The sequence below is a fragment of the Anoplophora glabripennis genome, unplaced genomic scaffold (assembly GCF_000390285.2).
Source record: "Anoplophora glabripennis isolate ALB-LARVAE unplaced genomic scaffold, Agla_2.0 scaffold1196, whole genome shotgun sequence".
NCBI lineage: Eukaryota > Metazoa > Arthropoda > Insecta > Coleoptera > Cerambycidae > Anoplophora > Anoplophora glabripennis.
Genome location: NW_019417283.1, coordinates 79,951 through 102,778, shown reverse-complemented (window position 1 = coordinate 102,778; position 22,828 = coordinate 79,951). Strand labels below are relative to the sequence as shown.

At 31.6% G+C, this 22,828-nt stretch overlaps 2 protein-coding genes and 1 long non-coding RNA gene across 3 annotated transcripts; 1 reads left to right on the top strand and 2 right to left on the bottom strand.

Annotated features, from left to right (window-relative positions):
- Positions 1-4,052: 4,052 nt before the first annotated feature.
- On the bottom strand, positions 4,053-4,269 carry LOC111692236. The gene is made up of 2 exons (XR_002763183.1): positions 4,230-4,269; positions 4,053-4,167 (listed from the first exon to the last, which is right to left on the bottom strand). It is a non-coding gene; the product is annotated as an uncharacterized LOC111692236 (long non-coding RNA).
- Positions 4,270-6,087: 1,818 nt separating this feature from the next.
- LOC108915300 (myb/SANT-like DNA-binding domain-containing protein 3) lies at positions 6,088-7,336 on the top strand. Its single transcript, XM_018721289.2, has 4 exons — positions 6,088-6,371; positions 6,467-6,605; positions 6,673-6,828; positions 6,958-7,336. Exons 1-4 carry the CDS (start codon positions 6,105-6,107, stop codon positions 7,161-7,163), a joined length of 768 nt encoding a protein of 255 aa, XP_018576805.1. The 5' UTR covers positions 6,088-6,104; the 3' UTR covers positions 7,164-7,336.
- LOC108915301 lies at positions 6,886-16,085 on the bottom strand. Its single transcript, XM_018721290.2, has 10 exons — positions 15,547-16,085; positions 14,876-15,008; positions 14,590-14,734; positions 14,304-14,437; positions 13,744-14,140; positions 12,675-12,807; positions 12,027-12,157; positions 8,766-11,788; positions 7,879-8,673; positions 6,886-7,059 (listed from the first exon to the last, which is right to left on the bottom strand). The coding sequence occupies exons 1-8, from the start codon at positions 15,617-15,619 to the stop codon at positions 11,444-11,446; spliced, it is 1,491 nt and encodes a 496-aa protein (XP_018576806.2). The 5' UTR covers positions 15,620-16,085; the 3' UTR covers positions 6,886-7,059; positions 7,879-8,673; positions 8,766-11,443.
- Between the last annotated feature and the right edge of the window lie 6,743 nt (positions 16,086-22,828).

Below are 22,828 nucleotides of genomic sequence, written 5' to 3'. Positions count from 1 at the left end.
CTGAAACCAAACTGGGAATCAGAGAAAATATGCTTGCTTTCGCAGTAACTGGTTAATCTCTGCTTTATGATTATTTCAAAAAGTTTGCTGATTACAGGGACAGTTGCAATCGGTCTATAATTATCCGAACAGTTTCAATCACCCTTTTTATATAGAAGAGAAGAATTTTAGTGATTTTAAATGAGTCTGGCCATACTCCTTCGTTGACACACTAAGAGGTTCAATTAACGACTCCAGATCCTTGATCATAAAACTGTTTAAGCAATAATAGTCCAGGCCGGAAGAGTATTTTAAACTAAAAATTGCTTGCTTTACTTCCTGGTCAGTAATTGGGAGCATACAAAAAGAAAAAGAGGGCTTTGGTGCCTTAAGTAAAAAATATCTCGGATTAATGAGTTTGTCATCAATTGATTGAGTAACTGTGTTACAAATATTAGAAAAATGTAAATTAAAATCATCGGATGAGATCAAATTAGATTTAAGCACTGACTTTTTAGTTTTCTTTTCATTATTTCATATTATTTTTGTTTTATTAGTAGAATTGGAGATTTTATTTATGTAACAATTTCGTTTTTCAGTTTTTATAGCTTATTTATATGTCTTCTTGACATTACAGTATAAATTGCCCAGTTTTCAATTGTTTTTTCATTGTCATAAACAGCCATAGCATATATTAACTTTCTGCGTAACTCTCGGAGTCTGTCATTGAACCATCGCAATCTATTCGATTTATTAGACACGTATATTAGAGGAAAATTTAGTTCCGACGTCAACTCCTTCGATTGTTGTTTTAAGATTTCGTTGACTCGTTTCTGTTCAAATACATTTTACTGCCATTTTTGTACCTCACCCCACCCATTCGTGTGTTTTCTACTATATACTTCTTCATTGTATCATGTGTTGTCAACATAGAATGACAAATGACGACTATTGATGGTTTGTGGTGATTACTTCACGACATTCGTTGAATTTTTTCAAGAAACAGGAGAACTTTTAAGTCGCTACAGAACGAAGAGAAAATCATTTACATTTTGATTTTTAAATTCTGTTCTCGTACACATATACACGAATCCGGCATTGTTTGTATCAATTTTATCATCGGATTAAAAAATGGTTTAACAGCTGCACATCTGGGTCACAATAATGAAATGAACAGAAAACAATAGCAGGCCCTATCCAGTGCTAAACTATTGTTTACTCCATCATGTCACATCAGTCAATGATTCCATTTAATTTCGATTCACGCTTTGCACCGAAACAATTTGGGGTTGAACAGTTACTTTCAACATTGCCAGGCGTCAGATAAACAGATAAACGTCAATTATTTTATCACCGGCGACGTGTGATCGTCGGTGAACGTGTGCGTGGTTGGGAAAAATGACAAATTATACGTTAATGTAATAACAAAGCGAGTGAAAACTGTAATCTATTTGTCACGCTGACGTCGAAAATTCCGACACCATTTAGAGAGATATTGAAATAAATTGAAAAATATACTGAAACCAAACTGGGAATCAGAGAAAATATGCTTGCTTTCGCAGTAACTGGTTAATCTCTGCTTTATGATTATTTCAAAAAGTTTGCTGATTACNGTATATCTGACAGGGTGTCATTAACCTGCTTCTACTACCTGCGTAATTTAGTAAAACATTTCAAAATAAGCCATATGTATCCACTCTAATACACATTGTCATTAGGCAAGACATTATTTTAAAAGCACGTCTAATATTCGTTTCATTAAATTTGAAAAATTAAAATTGATAAATGAAACTTGTGTTTGAACATTCATAACAAATTTCTAGTTATTTAAGATCATATATGGCCGGTTTCTCAAAATTTGGCGCAATCCATTCGATAACTATCGAGTAGATAAATTTATCACACCGATAACTTTATATTGGTTTCTGAACGCATGCCTTTCAAATTTTGTTGAATACATAACACATGGAGACTAGATAAGGAGCACGAACTCATACGGGAAAATTGACAAAATTTGTCCAAGAAATGGCAGAAGTTGGGGTGGCGCTAGTGTTCCATATGACCCAAATGAATGTAGCTTCATAAATACGAGTGAAGTAAGCAAATAACCAATTTTATTTTATTTATATTGAGTTTAATAGATATATTGGGGAGCGGGGAGGTATACTAACCTAAAAACTAGAAGTCAAGTCAATAATTATTACAATTTGTTTTTATAAATGGTAAATAAAAAGTTTCGAAAATAATTTAAATATGGTAATAGTATGTGAAGTGAATGACTGTCAACAGATTTAAAATAAAACAGTACGTTTGTGATCTGCATTTTCAATCTAATGATGTCCAGCAGTTCTATATTACAACTTGACCGAATAGTGGGTTAATATTATGGCAAAAGGTCGAATAATTCGGAAGTTGGAAGCAGCTTCTTTGATTCTTAATACGGTAGAGAAATTTTTAAATAGAAAGATTTCATAAGTGAAAATATTGTATAATTGAATGATGCATTGTTTCTTTATATATTTTGCAGCAGCATCAACAGCAAGAGCATCCGCTACACCAGCAACAACAGGTGCAGCAGCTACAACAAGAGCAACAGTTACAACAACAACAACAACAAGAACAGCAAGTAAATCAAGAGCAATTAAGTTACGATGAGATTATACTAGAAAGTGAGCATCCTGTCCTGTATAATCTAATAAAAGAAAAGTTCTGTTGACGTGTGATGAGGTCTCGACAAAGCAACTATGAATATGTTCACATAATATTGACAATAGCAACAAAGTATACTTTATTTATTTCTACATATTCTTGTAATTTATATTACGTGCATAAATAATTAAATTCGTATCTTTCATATAATTCTTGCTGGTGACATCGCTATTATCATTACTGAATTGAATAAATCATTTCCAATTAGTTGCTGTTTCTTTCCTGTTAGTAAAAAACTGATTGAAATTCAGATATCATATAAAATTTAAAGAGAGGATACGTGTAGTAATTGATGCTGATCGATCTGTATTGGTAATTGACTACTTTTACTAAATATTTAAACATGGAAATCAATTGCTTCATGAACAAAATGAAATTTTAAGAAGATAGACTGACACGTATTACTTATTTTTAAGTTGTTTTATTTGTAATATATATTTACTTTGTTACTTGTTTGTTATGAATAAATATTTATTTTATTTTAATTAGGCACAAATAATTTCGTTTTTTTTATTCAATTAATAAAACATTGAAATCTTTGGTAGATAAACATTTTATTTTTACAAAATATATAACAAAAATATAGAACATTGCTAAAATATTTCTTTATAATACCTTATTAATTTTGGTCTATACTCTACCTTGGAATAAGTCATGGAACCATGTTACGTTCGAATTAAATCAACAATTTTACGAAAGTAGAATTAAATTTTACAGCAATTTTAAAATATATACCCAGAAAACTAATCGATTTTAAACAGTTATAAAATATTTAGATTACCTATTTTTTGTGACCTTTATAATGGAGTACCTATATTTTGTTAAAATTTTGGTATCAATTGGTTGTCATGTTGTTTTAAGCTTCTTGACATTTTGAGAAGAGAGCGATATGACTCTCGAAGCATTGAGAAGTCTAAACCGACAACATGGCAATCAGCTTAGAAATTGTCCAACCATAATTTATCGACTTTCCATAGTCAGTTTTCAGTTACACTATAATAATATAGTATATTATTGGTTATTCAAAAAAATATGGATTGTGATATACTCTATCTTATATGAATTCCTTTCCCATCAATTATTCCTATAACCTGCTCTGGAAATTCATATTGGGCAAAATATTGTTCGATTACAACTGCCTCATTATCTCGGCCATTCTATAATTTGTGGAGACAAGTTACTTAGCAAGTATGTAACTTTTCTGGTTGTTGTAGAGCTTAAGGCAATGCAAAATTTACCAGAATCATGGGTGAAATAATTAGAAATGGCAAATTTTTCTTCAATTCTGTTAGCTACTTCCCATATGCTAACATGGACATGTTAAAAAAACTTGGCCACTATATTCAGGTACAATAATTTCAAAGTAGTTCTTATTTTTTACTCTATCTGTTTCTTAGAATAAATCTATTTCATCACCACTCTCAAGCTGGACAATGCGTCTAATAAGTCATCTGAATCACTGGACTCAAAATCGGACATCTGTAATATTTTAAAAAGTTTATTTAAAACACCGAGTTTTTTTATATTCTATTTTTTATTACCACAAGTAAAAATTCCATATTAATAATACAAGAATTACTATTTTTTTAAAGGCAACTTCCTGTATAAAATGTGACTATCTTTTACTAACATTAAACTAAAATCTTTAACAAAGTAATTATCAAAAACATAAACCTTACTTATAGGTTAATATTAACAAGATCACGTCATAAATTCCTTGAAAACTAGTTTCTTTCTACGAACACCAAATTCTTCTCATAAAGCTAATATTTTTTATTATCTATTTAGTTTAATTACAGTCCGGAATGACATATTTTCATGATTTATATAATTCAAAGTAGCTTACATTATTTATTTTAAAATTTTTAACACATTACAAAAATGACATGATTGATTTATAATTCAAACTGCCGCTTTTTATCTCCCCTCTCTACATATGGGACATATGGAACACTAGCGCCCTCTTATTTTTGTAAGATTTTTGTTTACATTGAGTTCGGGCTCCTTGTATAGTCTCCATGACATAACAGTTGAATGGATAGCTTAGTATCTGCAATAATCATAGAGGGAGCTAGCAAATACACAAGTGTTTGCAGATCCCATTTATGAAAAAATACACTTTCAAGAAATAATTGTAGATGACGCCACTATCGCTCTAATAAAATTGATAACCACATAACCACAATTTACATTAATACCCTAGATAAATGATACTATAGATAGGAAACTTGAACAAATTTCGTGGTCATTAACAACGCTAACTGTTGACACTTTCTCCAACTTCTATTGCTTTCCTTTTCTAGGAATTATCGGTAATACAGTGAGTTAAATTACCTGTAGCCGGTAAAAGATGCAAGCGCCATCTAGTTGTACGCTCTACAACTATATACCTACCTACTCAATATTTGTTTTAGGTATTCTGCCGCCGCTAAATTTAAAATTACATAACAAATCTCACCCTACACAGATCACTCAGAAATTGATTTTGTAAAATAATTTTCACGTAGATAATTTTTTTTGTCACCATGAGAAAATAAGTACATTTGATAAAAAGCATTAAAATCACTCAAGCATTAAANGTAAAAATACCCTACTATTAGCTTTCATTAGTTAGCTCTCATTTTTTCCCATAGGATAGACACTTTCAAAAATTTGTATTCAGAACATAAAAGAAGTAAATAATGTTTTGGAAATACGGATACCTGATAGGATTAAAACTTCAGGATATAAAAAGGTACAAACCTTAACGGTTTTCTGCATATTTTCAGACAATGTGCCTATGTGTTGCTAGAAATTTATCATATTATATTCAAAAAACAATTAGACCTGAAGGACAAGATAGATTATTTGTGACTTGGAAAACACCTCATAATTCCGCTAGTTGCAGCACTCTAAGTAGGTGGGTTAAAAGAGTATTACAAAAGAGTGGAACGGATATTTCAAATTTTTTAACACACAGCACTAGACGTGCTAGTACTTCGGCGGCCCTACGGACAGGGGTGAATATTGAAGTAATTAGAGCTATTTTATATCAGCATTAAATAAATATGGAATTAATGTATTATGGCCGGTTTCTCAACATTTGGCGCAATCCATTCGATAACTATCGAGTAGATAAATTTATCACACCGATAACTTTATATTGGTTTCTGAACGCATGCCTTCCAAATTTTGTTGAATATATAACAGTTGAATGGATATCTTAGTACCTGGAATAATCATAGAGGGAGCTAGCAAATGCACAAGTGTTTGCAGATTCCATTTATGAAAGAAGACATTTTCAAGAAATAATTGTAGATGGCGCCACTATCGCTCTAATAAAGTTGATAACCACATAACCACAATTTACATTTATCGTGTATTTACAAACGTACCTGTTCGAGTTTTGAGTTTCTTTATAATGTCAACAGAGTAAAATGGAAAATAATGAAAATATAAAACGTGCACGCAATTTCAGCGACTTTGACAAAAACGTTTTGTTCGAAATTGTGCAAAATTATTTGCATATTGTTGAAAATAAAAAAACTGATGCCTCAAACGTTAAGCTAAAAAATGAAGCATGGGCATCAATAGCCAGACAATTTAATTCTACTTGCCAAAGTGGAATTAGAACTGAAAAACAGCTGCACGCTTTATATGATGGCATTAAGAAAAAAGCAAGGAAAAATATGTATCATGACAAGGTTAGTAAAATTATTAAATATAATTGTTTCAATAATTAAATATAATATTTTAGTATTACATCTGTATATTTATTTCTATTTGTACCTATTTTCAGAAAGAAACATATAAAACTGGTGGTGGTTTATTTACCCCGAAGAGTGATAATCTGGACTCAAAAATTGTTCAAACATTAGGGGTTCAGTTTCATTCACTGCCAAATCCTTTTGATTCTTCTGCAGATTATTTAAACGAAGGTAAGAAAGTGAAAAATCTATGAGCATTTTACCTAGTTTAATACCTACAAATCTATATATTTTTTAGAAGTTATGCCTGGTTCGGAAGACAGAATAAATCTAGGAACTTGTCAACAAGACTGCATACAAGTTAACAAATCAGCAGAAACTATACAAATGGACATAGGAATAGAGTCACAAATGAGCGCTGTTAAATCTATGGAAGTTAATACAGGAGAGGAAGGTAAAAAAATATACATGTCTATAAGTACTCTGTTATATTTTCTTTTAAAAAAAAAAAATAGTAATATTCTAAATTGTGTATAAAATTTCTATCAAAAATTATTAAAATAACAATATTTGAAATTTTTAGAACAAACGGTAAAAGTTATAGCTGTTGAGGTAGTGGAACCATCGTCAATGTTGCAAACGCCAATGAAGAAACGAAAGATCCTTGCATCAGCTGGAAAGTTATCTGAAAAAAAAGAATCATATTTAAGTACACTTAGTAAAAGAATAGTAAACAGAAAGAACAGTAAAGATTATAATGATGATAAAATTAGGAATAAAAAATTATAAATATTAGACAAAGAAGAGTCAATAAAATATAAAGAGTTAGAAATGAAAAATATGGAGCTACAACATATGAGAAGAAAGTATGATATAGAAATGCAACACATGCAAGCAAAACAAAAATTAGAATTAGAAATAATGGGGACTGAGTTAAATATAAAAAAAGCTGAATTAAAAGAAAAGGAACTACAAAATACATTATAATTTGATTACTTTAAAAATTGTTATATTAATAAACATGTTCTATTAATTTTTGTATTATTTATTATACAGGGTGTTAATTAAGTATGTACAATAAATTTAACAGACGATTCTTTGAGTGATTTTAAGATAAAAAGTTCATATATACATGGATCCGCAAGTGCTTTGTTCTCAAAATACAGGGTGTTACACTTTAAAAAAAATGTATTTTTATTTGCTTAATCCAAAGAAAATACAAAAATTGCAAAAAGTCAGCCGTAAATTTAATTAATTTAGGGCTAAATTAGTCCCTTAACACTATAAATAACATTTCCAAATTACAACAAAATTGGTTAAGGGTTTTTTAGGCCTTTTGGGAAAAAATTTTTTTTTTTAAAAATGTAACACCCTGTATATTGAGAACGAAGCACTTGTGGATCCATGTATATATGAACTTTTTATCTTAAAATCACTCAAAGAATCGTCTGTTAAATTTATTGTACATACTTAATTAACACCCTGTATAGGTTTCGGTACCTACCTAAAATAATTTTCTATTACACTTCTTCTGAGTGCATTGCCTCCTACATGATTTTGTTCATTATTATGGGGAAGATCATTCTCAAGCAAGGGTTCCTGTTCTATTTCTTCAAAATATCATTTCCTGCTATTGCCATATTTTGCAAAACAGCTGTTGCCACAATCACTGACAAAGTAGTGTTCAACTTGGTTCGAAGCTGTAACGAAAGGCAAGCAAATCTTCTTTTCCAGACACCGAATGTTCGTTCTATTGTATTTCTTGTCTGAATTCTTGTCTGAATATGAGCTGCATTGTAATTGTTTTCTGGTGCAGTGTTTGGGTTTAACAGAGGTGTTAGGAAATACTCTGTACAACTGTAGGCACTGTCTCCTAACAAATAACCACCTTCAAATTCACCTGCTTCTAAAGATGCACAAACGAGTGAGGCATTAAACATTGTGCTGTCATGAGTCGACCCAGGCCATCTAGCAACAATATCTCTTATCAATAATGTAGAGTCACAGATCGCTTGTACATTAACAGAAAAATAACTTTTTCTGTTTCGAAATATTTCTGCATTATCCCCTCCCGGGGATTGTATACGTATATGTGTCCCATCAACACAACCAATAACATTTGGAAACCGTCTTAAATTATATAATCCAGTTTTAACAGCCATTACTTCATTTTCATTTTGAGGCATTTGCACAAATTGTGGACGAAGTCTTGCTATCGCCTCCGTTACATTTTGTATGACTCTACAAACACTTGTTTTGTGGATGTTGCAGTAATCCCCTATCAAAATTTGAAAACTTCCTGGAATAATCAACAAATTGTTAACTTTATATAAAAAAATTCAGTATCTAATGATATCACATCACATTAACTAAATAAAAATATATACAAACCTGTTGCATAAAAACGAAGTGTTATTAAAACCTTTTCTAATACTGATAGCGAATTTGTTCTAGTACTAGACACTTGAATACTATCTCCTATTAAATCTATCAGTAAATTTACAGTTCCTTTCGTTAAACGAAACCTCTCTCGAAATTCTGAGTCGCTGTATTTTTCATACTGGTCTTCTCTTTCACGATAACGTCTTGGCCGTTCGAGATATCTGACTATATTTAAATATTCTTCATCTGAAGAGGTAGACGAATCAGAATTTTCCATTGCACAAAGTAATCATCACGAAAATATCAAAAAATATCCAAAAAAGTTGGGTTAAGTCTTACAATAAAGATGTAAACAAGCAAAAGCTAAATAGCGGCGCGCGTGCGCTAATGTTTATTGGACAGATATCTTGCCATTTTTCTTTGGATATGTGTTCGATAACTTATGCAATAGATAAGCATTATCGAATGGTTCAGAAACCGAATTCATGGGATATCTCCACTTTATGGAATCGATAAGTTTATTTAATAGATATCTACTACTTGAGAAACCGGCCATAAGAGGTCTATGATATTCAAATAAATCTGTATCTCCCTTTTTATATAAGGGTTTTATAACTGCAAGTTTTAACTGCTCTGGAAATATTCCGTATTTAAACGAATTATTCAGTATATGGCAAATTACAGTGTTTATCTCACATATACACATTTTGATTATTGCAGCTGGAATTTCATCATCTCCACTACTATATTTATTTTTTATCATTTCAGATATTTTTACAATATCGTCAGTAGGTGTTAGTGATTTTAAATACATCGATTTATTATTATCAGGTATATCACATTGAAATGGAATAATTTTTTCATTTCTAAACAAATTTGGAATTACATCAGTTAAGTATTTATTACAATCATTAGCAACATCTAGTAAATTCTGTTTTTTCGGGAAAACATCATCCTAAGTTTGGCATCTCAATTGTACTAGAAAATTCTCCTTATTTTGTTGAGTATAAAATCTTTTGTATATTTTACTATTGTGAGAATTATAATTTTTAATTTCAAAACAAATTTTTTGCGCCCTGTGATCTGAAATAAGTGAATCTAAAACATTTACCAGATATTGATCAATATTAGTTAAGATATTGTCAATGCAACTTTTGCTGTTAGTCGTAATCCTTGTGTAATCGGTAACAGTTAATTGTATACCAAAGGAATTTACTACAGAAATTAATCGTGATTTATTTTCATTATCATTTTTCATTTCAATGTTAAAATCACCTGCAATAACCAATAAAACATTTTTTTCAAAAATCGTCGTTAACATTACTTCTAGTTTATCAAAAAATACCTTTAAGCAACCACTGGGTGGTCTGTAAATTACAATGATAATAAGTTTCAATTCATTTAATGAAAATTCAGCCGCTGTGCACTCAAAGTCTCCACTCACTGACAACTTATTTACCCTGTTACACAATCCAAACTGTAGTTCGCTTCTTGCATAAAGTGCAACACCTCCATGTTGACCGCTCTGCCTGCAAAAACTCGATACAAGTCTAAAATGTTGAAACCCGTATAAACTTAATTGGTCATTCGATTTCCAATGTTCTGTTATGCATAAAAACCTACATTCTTCATTTTCTCTTAGCAGCTCTTGAAGTTTATCACTCGCATTGCCAATAGACTGAACATTCTGATGTATAATGCTGAGATTGTTATTTTTAACAGTATTTGATTTACTTGCATCAGAGGATGTTAGTTCTCCAACGTTGGTGTTTCGGTTATCCGAAAATTCTTCTGGTACGATTTTTGTGGGAATCTAAATCTTCTCACTGCTGCTCCTGTTGGCCATAAATTTGGGTTATATACCTCCTTAACATATTCTATTGGGAAATTCACTTTATATGACACTGAATCGTCACTCCGTCGTAACTCTTCCCACTGAAAGCCTATTTCTGGTGCACTTTCCTTCATATGCGATTCCAATTCGTCAATAGTTGTATCTGGATGAATTCTGAAAACGTGCAGATAACCTTTCTTTGGTACAGTCTTGAGTGCATTTGATTTATTGTTGTTGCAGCCGATTATTGTTTTGAATCGGCTTTGTGTGTTTACATTTCTTTGCTGAGAATTACATCCAGCTGTGTCAAACGATGTTTTCGTTTTTTTATGTGGTGGCGTTTGTGTTTTTACTTCCACACTTTTTGCGCTCGGCAGAGGCATTCTTTGTTTCTGATTACCACTTTTATTGTCCCCGTTTTTACAAGGATTTATATCTGGTTTTGCCGTATTATTTATAGATGTCGTTGGTTGCTCTGTTTTGCTATAAGACATATTATTGTTTAATTGTTTTAACAACAATATAAGATCTCCTTGCTCTTCCGTTCGCTTTTCCAGGTGATAGGATAATTTTCTTAGAGTGTCCAGTTCACTAGTTATGTTGTTTAACTTCGATTTTAGATTTACACATTAGCTGTTTGCACAGATATTACCTATTACAGTTATTTCCTTGTTCACGTCACTCACTCGCGTTTTCTTCAGATAGTTTGTTAGCACCGCATTGTGCACTCCACTTGGCAATTTATTTGTAATTATTATGTCCACTAATTCGTTTTTACGAAGTTTATTTAATTCCGCCGTTACTGACCCCACATCTGCTTCGGCCGCCATATTAAACATTAGACCTGAGAAAACTAAGCATTATCTACTTCTTTCAGATGGTATGATATATCTGAAACCATAGATACTGTTGAAGGGCAAATCTTCTGAGGTTTCATTTTAAAAACTAGCTCTTGTAAAAAGAGCCACAGTGGTTCACTTTCATGTGGGTATTCAACATCCAGGGCATGAAAAAGCTTATAAAGTAACTCTAAGGCTCTAATGCCAGTATCAACTATATACTGCACATCATCAACAACTACAATATATGATGGTTTGTTTAACTCACCAGAAATTACACCAAATGGTTGAAGTGTCAAGCCAAATTGGTTTAGTTTATCTTTTCGCGATGCAATCTTTAATTGCAGCTCATCCAAATTCTGAAATTAAAAAAATACCAATGATGTGGCTATTTACTTTTCTTTCATTGGAAAAAGCTTTGTTTGTTTTCCTTGGCACGACAATTTTGACTTAACATACTATACCTATGGGATTTAAAAAATGTACAAATTTTTGTAAGAGTGAGTACTGACTTTCTTGTTGATGACAGAAAATATAAAGAAACATTTGTGAGAAATGTTACAATTTGAATAATTTAAATATTTAAAAAAGCCATACCTGAACATGAAAGAAAAAACTTTCCTGTACCTCATTTCTGCTAGGACGCCAGTTCTTTCCTTTTGAAGACCTTTTTATAGTAACAGGACTGAATAAAAATGGTAAAACCAGTAGTGTCTGAGCCACTTGATCTAAAATGAAGCATCCAAAACGATAACCCCAGTAAACGTAACAATCAGAAGGGAATCTTCAGTATGATTTTTGGTACCGAATTAATAACCTTAAAGCGAGCGTCCATATTGTCTGCGAGAGTAGATAAATACGTCGCTAGAAATCTGGAATCGATTGTGCACTTTCATGCTACCTTATTATATCAATCACTATTTTATTTACCCGTTTACGTGTAAATTTATTAAATTTGTTAAGTAATTTTGACTTTTCCAAGTAAAAAATTGTAAAATGGCAACTCCTGACATCTATTTTTTCTCTAACTAATTATGAATATTACATCATTTTCATATGGTGCCATCTACTAGCAATATTGTTTACTCTCGCAGAGAAGATGACAGTCATTTCAAGGTAAGCAGAAATGTACCCGCGAACTTCAAAGGTACCAACAGGAAGTTTCCTTACTGATTGTTATGTTTACTGGGCTATAACCTTTATATTATTATACTATATCTTTTATATTTGAATGCTTATACCTACCAATTTCTGCAGAATGAAAAAGGTTAATATTTCTTTCCTTTGCTTCAGCCAATATACCACACGATACCTGACTCCATGTTCTGTATATTATATCTGTAGATTCAGGGAACCTTTTATTAAAATCCGTTTCAATCTAAAATGAATACGAAAATTTGGTACTTGTTATAGAAGTGTTGGGTATGTTGTTTATTTGAATAAAAACATCAAAATGCTACTCATCAAAAAATTATTAAAGCTCCAATTTGACAAGTGATACTTTGGGGAATTAATAACCACTCTACGATAGCATTTAGAAGAATATACAGGCGGTCTACTATAAGAGGACCACTCCCATGTATCTTGATTAATACACGACATACGTCAAAAATCTTCAAATGATTTTTGTTGCATTTTTGGAGACCTTTGTGCTTGTAAAAACAAGTTTTAGATTTATGGCCAACTTTATGAGTAATAATAAAAAAAACTTTAGGACTGTTCAACTTTTTTATTTTAAGAGACAGAGAAAACTTACTTTAATAAAATTTGATGACAAAATTAATTTCATCTGGTATATTCGGATTTTTGAAATTATGTATGTGAGTGGCTGCGCCCTCTAGGCGGGCAAAAAAAAATTTATCGAAGCAGGCTATGGTCACAAAAAATTCTTATTTTTTCCTTTTTTTGTGCGATATACCACATATCGTCCTTATCTTTTATATTTGTTAATTATTTTACAAAGTATGTATAAAAAATTTACCTAAACATGGCTGCTTTGATGGGAACTTTTTATTTTGCTCGTTTAGAGATTTTATTAAAATAAGTTTTCTCTATTTCTTAAAATAAAAAAGTTGAACAGTCCTAAAGTTTTTTTTATTATTACTCATAAAGTTGGCCATGGATCTTAAATTTGTTTTTACAAGCATAAAGGCCTCCAAAAATGCAACAAAAAAAATATTTAAAGACTTGACGTTTGTTACATATTAAGCGAGATACATGGGAGTGACCCTCTTATAGTAGACAGCCTGTATTTAGTGTCCCTAGTACCTACACAATGAGCACTTTAAGATGACAAAAATATAAAGATGCTTACCAGATCAAGTCCAGAATTATTCTTTAAACAGGGAAAGTCACCATATATTTCATTTAATTTACTATGAATATATTTCCGTCTTCTTATTTTAAAAGTTTCTTCCCATGCCTCAAAAATTTTATGAATTGGTTCTGTAGCAACTTTTAAGAAGCTCATATACTGTAAGTCCTTATCACTGTTTTCGGGACTTGGGGAAACAGTTTCCTTTCCTTTTTGGCTAGTAGTTGCTAAACTATTATTTGCTAGTTTTAATGCAGCTTTTGTATTTATATATTTGGTGTACAGCTTTCCCCTAGGACCAGTTTTATTTGCCGAACTATAATATGTCTCCTTTATCTCAGATGTAAATAGAGTCTCTATTTCCTCAGCAGCCTTAACAAATATCTCTGCTCTTATTCTACAAAATTAAAACAATCAATTTTATCTAGGACTGGTAAATATGCTTAATGAAAGTGATGCTTATAGGTATTTTTTTAGTTAGAATGAGGGGTACAGATAATATTACGTTCTACTTGTTTAAGTTAACGTTTTACTTCAAAAGCAGATAATTATTTACTTACTCAGTTCCATAAATGGCAAATAGTTCTGTAATTATCACCTTGGTCAGTTTGCTTCGGAGATCATTTGTGAGTTTGTCCTTTTTTATTAAAACTAGCTGACCATCAGGATATTTATTTAAAACTGCTTGAAGATCCTGAAAATTTTATATATTATAGCACCGAGTAAAAGAACACCATTTCATTCACTAACTACTTATTTCTTATCCTTATTTTACATATCTAATTTATTTAAAAAAATTACCATTTCAACAACATATTGTCTTTCTATATTATTAAATATTATTACCTGAGGAAAAGGGCTAGTGAATGTATCTGGTTTCTTTCGTTTTAATGGTGCATCTGATATGTCATCAATTATTATTGGTGTATTATTCTGTCCACTTATATTTTCATCGGACCAATATTCCCTATCAAGGACATATGTAAGTATACTAGAAGATGTCTACGTTTCTGTTGACGCTATTGAAATAGTTTCCACATCCTAAAAAATTTGTGGTATATTAAATAATGTCCAAACTTTTGTTAAGCTGTTCCATAAGCTACAGCAAAGTAAATGAAAAATACTTAAGAACGATGCCTGTTGACTTTCATCCAAAAAAGTTTTAAACCTATTTTTAAAAATCAGTCTTGGACCTACTTTTGGTATAAGTGCCTTTATTGTTTGGTCGTCTAGCAGATTGAAGCTTTCATCATCTATTCCTTCTGCTGTCATATAAATAACTGAGTTAACTTTACTGTTTTTAAGTTACGTAGGAGTTATTTATTTTGCACGATTAAGTAAATCAAGTTTAATAGCCGACAAACTCTGAATGTTGACATATCCCCACATCTCATCATTGTACCTTATTTCTCTTTGAATTTCAGAAAAATATTAGTAAGGAATAATTTGATACTTAATTAACGTCATTTTAAAAAATATAGGGTGTCTACAGTAGTAATGTTTTAATATTGTGAAATGTATAATTTTAAATATTTTTTTCTCGAAAACTACATTCGACCGGTGAAAAAAATTGTTAAAATGTGGGGTTAGGATGGTAAAAACCGCAAGTCTTATAAATGCTTTTTAATAATCATGGTTTTCTTTTGCAAAATTTAAATAGTAACAATAAGTACCTAAAACGTCAAGAATTTTATTTGAGTGCTTATTTGTTCTTTTATTTTTCGAGATTTCATTTTTTGGCCAAAAATATGGTGACCTTATATATACCGGAGCAATCACTCTAATGCTTGTAGATATATTTACCTTCAAAATTTTCTATAAATGTGTCGAGACCCCATTCCGACAATTTAATTTTATAATTGTACTGCGACGCCATTTTCCATAACCGGCTCTGGCCTCTGTCAAGGTCCAGCTCCACTACCAAGCTAAGGTAGAAAAAAATATTGTACACCTGTTGCTGTTGATTGGCAGTTCAGTATTTAAACTCCAAAAACACATTACGTAATTATCATTGAAAGCACAAATACCTAATTAATAAAAAAAATAAAATTTATATATACCTACAATACAATATTTAACGGTAACAGCTTACACACACATAGATCACAGCGAGTCGATCGTGATGTCGTGATTCCAAATCAAATGAGCACAAGCGCGCACGCGCATACGGTAGCCTGCGATTGGTTCTGCTAATAAATAGTATGATCCTTTAAAATGTAACTTTCGGCAGTAGTAAAATTTTTCTTTACTTTTCCTTTAGGATTGAAAACATATTTATAACTCTTATTAGAAATATATTTATAAAATTATATTTGCAGTCACAGTAAAGTAATCTGCTATTACAATAATATAATTTTTAATTGTTGTAAAACATATTTATTAAAGATACACATTCAAACCGCAGCAGAGTAACATAATTACCCACACCAAAAAAAAAAAACAAGTAATAGTAAAGTACATTTAGAAAACAAATTTCTTTTGCCACAACAAAGTGAATTTGCAGTTCTAATAAAAAAATTTACTACAAGAGCAAAAAAACACGTAGTAAAGAATTCTTTGCTGGTCATTTTCTCAGTGTAGTCATCGTCCAAATATTGGAGGGTAGTTTTAAGCCTTTTTCCGTTTTGACCTTTAACCAATTCTTTTTAGAAATGCCCAACACATAGATCTTTGAAAACACAAAAGTCGATGCGTCCAGATTATCATTTTTCTTCTTTTTTTATCACTGGTATTTTTAAAATTAATGTTTATAGATTTTAAAGTATGATATAATTTCATTCTTGAGTACAATTTAAGTAGGTATGTATAAGGAAAATTTTGACATGGATGCTCAAATATGTTATCCTTAAAGAGACTTAAAAATTGTTTAATTACTCCTTTTTGTAAAACGGTACTCTCAAAATTTTCATAAAATATTTTGTCTAAACCGACAATATAGTCAGTAAATTCATTGGGAGGCATTTTTAAATTACCAAAGATATTCTCAAATGTGTCGTATGCTTTCAGGTGGCAAAATGTTGACGTTTCATCAATCCCTACTTCCCTATTAATATTAATGTGAATGTAAGTTTGTTTGTTATGCTTTCAGGCGAAAACTACTTAACCGATCATCATGAAACTTTGTACACATATTCTTGGAGGTATTAGAGGTAACAGGATACTTTTTATTAAAAAAATATTTTTTACGAAAGATTTTCTATATTTATTGTTTCAGGTTAGGTGTCATTTTTGTGGTTAATTCGTGATTTTAATTCTTACTCTGTTCTTCTTTAAAAAAGCGGAAATCTGGTCTATCCAAAAATTCGTCGCGGGCCCGTGCCGCCAAAGTTGCACGAAATCAATTAATGACTTCAATGCGAGCGAAGCCGCGGGTAAAAGCTAGTACTTGTATAACTTTCTGAATACTCTACATATATCACAAGTATGAACTGACAAACACTTTCTTATTAAATAGCCACATATATATCGTAATGATTTTTTTTCGTGAATATTAATATTATAATAATCAGTACCAATTTGTGGTATGAATACTTGGCTTCTGCATCGGTATTTACTTCAAAATTTTTAATGTCCACATTTTGTAATGCAGCAAGCATTGTTGAAAAATCTTCCGCGCAGTTTTCTGTTCCAGAATGAAAAAAATCCATACAAAAAATTTTTTGAATGCCCTTAAAAATTGTATTGGGGTTGGCGAGATGGAATTTCCTCCTTGTTGCCTGATACTGCCAAAATAATTTTCAAGGCAACGTTGGTTTGTTCTTCGAGTCAACAAATAGGTAAACCCTTTATCAGACAAATTGTTCCAAATCTCCAATAATCTTTTTATTAATGTTTTCCATCCTCAAATGAGTGTCTCTAACATTTAGGCTGAATAATTTTGAAAATGTCAAACAACTTGTCGAACATTTCAGTAAAGTCAATAGTACCTCTTGCGTCACTTGGAAGTTCCCCATGACTTAAATATACATATTTCCATGCCAATAGCTACAGAAGCACTTAAGACTTGTGCTGCATACGAAACCGTCATTTTTCCAAATTGCTAGGGTTTACGTGTGATTCTGTCAATGTCCAGCAATATCTATTGCTTCTTGCGTTATTTTTGTAATACAATGCTTTTATGTGATCCCAAGAAGCTTTCTTCGAATAAATTTGAAAGGAATATTTCATTAAATTGTTTCGTATCGACTTAAGTAGATGAGGAGGAATGTCCAGCAATATCTATTGCTTCTTGCTTTATTTTTGTAATACAATGCTTTTATGTGATCCCAAGAAGCTTTCTTCGAATCAATTTGAAAGGAATATTTCATTAAATTGTTTCGTATCGACTTAAAGTAGATGAGGAGGATCAAAAATATATACAATCTCCTGATCATCTACAAAGAAATATATCCTGTCACATGTGACTAAGAATATTTGACAACTGGACAAAATTTGCTCCTTGATCGCTTATCACAGCTACAATATTTATTTATATTTATTTTATTTTAAAGATTTGTAGGAACAAAGTACATGGTGTTACAGAAAAGACTACTATTATTTTAACAAGTGATAGGTTGGATCACGAAAAACAAAAAAGATGCAAACTTACTGCTATTATAATATCACCATGTCAGGACGTTCGATAGTAGTAAACGTATTATTGTTGTCCTCGTTATCCATTGGCAATTTGGTTAAAACAATAACTTAAAAATAAAAATAAGAAACGTTTTTAATAAACACTTAACGTCTAAACAGCAGAAGCGCGATCTTTTTGACACAACTTAGCAGCAATTCACCCGCAAGTAAAAACCGTCCTGACACTAACTGACACTCCACAGGTGCCATGCGGAGTGCGGACTAGGTCAATGTTTTTTGCACTATGTCAAACAGGACCGGCATTAACATTTTGTCATTTGTAATTTTTTGGAAAATATTTTTGATACTCAAATCTCATAATCGCCTTATGGTAGCATATATTGTTTTACTTCATTTATTGTCAAGAGTCTAGGTTTTTAATTTTCTGCATTAAACACGCCGCACCCTGTATATAGTTTCAATTGCAAGCTTTAATTGCATGGCTGGGCAAACACTGTGTACAAAATAATAACCTACTGGTTGCTTCCAGTTACTGGATATGCCTCTCAGAATAAAAACTGTAGAGTTCAAAGCAGCTTTTAATTTTTTCGTACCGTTATCGTTCTCAAATCCACTTCCATTTCATCAGTAGTAACATTATAATATAAATGGGATTTTATTGACATTTCGTCCATTGTTAAATTACAATATCTGTCTAAATTAGGTATTCAATTGATCAATTTGTGATCAAATTGAAACTAGAGATACACACTCAATATTGTTATTTTCATATCAGGACAATTTTCAATTCTTAATAATTTATAATAATAAATTAAATAATAAAAAATATATGTCTATTTGATTACCAGGCAAGTTATTTCTTCTTCCAACAAGTCTGGGTCGACTTCAAAATTTTCATTTGGGTTCAAATCAGTTCAGATGTCTCTATAAATAGAAAATGCAATAATTAAATGTTAATTTTTGCAATGTTTATTGTAAAATATCTGTGTCTAGGTACAAGCTAATGTATACGCAGAATTAAGAATTATGTACACACAAAATGATGACATCAATCTTCTACCATTTTATTTTGCAGGTTTGTGTGTACCTAAATACAGCGGTAAAATGCACAATTGGTGGGTCAAGCCGTTAACCACATATTCTTTGGACTAAAATAATGGGACTTTCCTTATGCTACTTTTTACTTTGGTGCGTCATTTTCAAAATACAGGATGTTAAAATTTTAAAAACGATTTCTATTAATAGTTCCGGTTGGTTTAGAGATATTTATATGAAATTTGACACATATTTTTGTCTTAGGATGGCACACTTTTTGTGCGATTTTGATCTAAAATATTAAAGCACGAACAGAGGAAAGGGGAGTTGCGTCATCCACGGCCCCCATTTTTTTATGCTTATAACATTTTCATCTGGGGCTTGGTTTACAAGATATATTGCAACTTTTTTGGATTCCTTCAGTTTGGCACTCAGTATTAAATGATCGTTTCCATTTTATTCAAAATATTGAAATAAAAAAGACAGCACAACTAACAACAAATAGTATAAAAAGATGAAAACCCAATTTAATTAAATATATTAAATGTACTATATTCACGATACACACTAATAATAGACCCTTTTAATGAGATAGTTTTAAATATTCGGGTAAATACGTGGTTTCAACATAAAATGCTGAGTAAAATATCTTTTTTTTTCAATTTCTTGAATAAAATGGGAACAATCATTTAATACTCAGCGATATTTAATTAGTGCCAAACTGCACACATCCAAAAAAAGTTGCAATATCTTGTAAACCATGCCCCAAATGGAAATGTTATAAGAGTAAAAAAAATTATTAAGAAAACGGTCTATTTAAAAAAAAATATTTTGAGGGCATAGGCGTACTCAAAAAATATTGGGATGTCCGTGGGTAACGCAACCCCCCCTTTTCTCCGTTCTTATTTTGATATTTTAGATCAAAATCACACAGAACGTGTGTCATCCTACGATAAAAATATGTGCCAAATTTCAAATTTGACACCCTGTATTTTGAAAATGAGGCTCCAAAATGAAGAGTGGTATAAGGAAAGTACCATTATTTTAGTCCAAAGGATATGTGGTTAACGGCTTGACCTACTAATTTGTGACACCCTATATACCTACTTGAACTAGTATGTATTTAAAAATCAATATATATCTACGGAAATATCTTCCGAAACAACCTTCTTTGGAAGTAAGTCCATACCTTTATCTTTCGATGTTCCTAAAAGAGTGCAAGTGTATAAACCACTAAATATTAAATTGCAAAAAAAATTGTATTATACCTAGTTAAAATTGCAATTCGTGACTTGGAAGACTTTAACACATTTATTTGTTTTAAACACGTTTATTGATTACTAGATAGTTCGTACAGGTTATGACTACTGTTACTATTACACTAATGATGAGAGATCTCGCATGAGTTTATATAGGGATCTCTTATCATTTACATTGACGTCAATTAGATAGGCAAAGTATACATAACGATGTATTATGCATGAAGGACAACAAGATATAAAAATAAAAGAAGATCCGGGTTCTGTACAGGGTGTGTAACTACCTGGTACTGAATTTCCACTGGGGAATCATTGATATCTTCCTGCACGTGTTCTGAAAAAAATATAAGTACATACTCGCAGCAATATAAAGGTTTCCAACCTAAAAGGCATACCTACTACCTTTAAATGAGCGAGCCCCAGGGGGTTATTAATATGAATTTTAAAAGATTATGGCTGTCAATTAGTGATGGGCAGAATCGAGAAAATTCAGAATCGAATAGCTTGCATTCGAATACTTTTCAGAATCGAATAATCATTCGAATACAGAGAATTCGAATTCAAGTCAAGTCTCGCATCATTCATAGATTAGGTTCCCGACTTCTCGCATTCGCTTTTCACTTTGCACTCATATCTCATATGAATGCGGCAAGGGTTTATGCATAGATAAATAAACCTAAATCATATTATATATACAGGGTTGTGATTTAATAACGGATAATTTCAATAAAAGAATGTGTAATTTTTTTAGGAAAAATCCTCGGATACGTCGATTTTGTTTTTAGATTGCGCATATTTTGACATAAAATGTAGATATACAGGGTGCCTCAAAAAAGCGTGGCAGAATTTTTTTTTTCTTAAATGGAACCTATATATTTTTGCATTTTCGGATTTTCCGAAAAATTCTGGACATGTTTTGTGTATAATGTCCTATACCTATCTTCAACTGTTCACGAAATATTTACACTGTTTGTGAATATTTGACATTAGTCTTCACATTGTGTCAATTACTTAAAAGTTTGAACTGTATTGTTAATTGAAATTTACAGTGCGTTTAACTGAGACTCAGTGAATCGAAATATTAATTATGCTTGGCTGTGGTGAGAAAACTAGAACACTCAACGAAGTTCGAATAATGTTCAACAATAAATATCCGAACAGAGAACCTGTGAGTCAGTCTACAATCAGTAGAATTGAGGCTAAGTGGAGAGAGACTGGAACTGTTAAGGATCTTGGCAAACCTGGTAGGCCCGGCGTTCCTAATGACAAAAAACTGGATATCCTGGTTTCATTAAACGAAAATCCTAACCTCTCAAGTACTCAGCTCGCTTTAGATAATACAGTTCATAGATCGACTGTAACAAAATTTTTAAAGAAGGATAAGTGGCACCCTTATAAAATTCAATTACTTCAAGAGCTACTTGAAGATGATCCAGATCGCAGAAACGAGTTTTGCCAGACCATGACCGAAAGAACTGATAATAACCCTAGCCTAGTAAAACAGATATGCTTTTCAGACGAGGTAACGTTTTGTTTGAATGGAGAAGTAAATAGGCAAAATTTTAGGTACTGGGCACCAGCAAATCCACACTGGTTTACGGAAAGTCATTGTCAGTATAATGAAAAGGTGAATGTATGGAAAGGGATTATTAATAACAGAGTAATAGGACCATACTTCTTTGAAGGATCTTTGACGGGAGAACGTTATCATGACTTTTTAGTAAACGACTTGATTCCAGCACTGGCGACACTGTATCCTGATGAAAATATGCCAGACATGCCAAACCAAGCGTTATGGTTTCAACAGGACGGGGCACCGCCCCATTATGCTGCGATTGTTGGAAGATTCCTAGATGATGTTTTCCCAATCCGGGGGATAGGCAGACGTGGATCAATAGAGTGGCCACCTAGGTCACCCGACCTTAATCCACTGGACTACTTTCTTTGGGGTTATGTCAAAAATGAAGTGTACAAAGATAAGCCACGCACGCTTGATATCCTCAAAGATCGTATTCATAACGTAATTAGGAATATTTCTCCAGAAACTGTTGAAAATGTACAGCAAGAATTTATCTATCGTTTGGGGTACTGCAGAGCTGTTAATGGCGGCCACTTCCAGCATTTAATAAAATAAACTTCCAGAATGTACATCAATTTATTTACAATAAAGTGTTATTATTTAAACGTAAATATTTCGTGAACAGTTGAAGATAGGT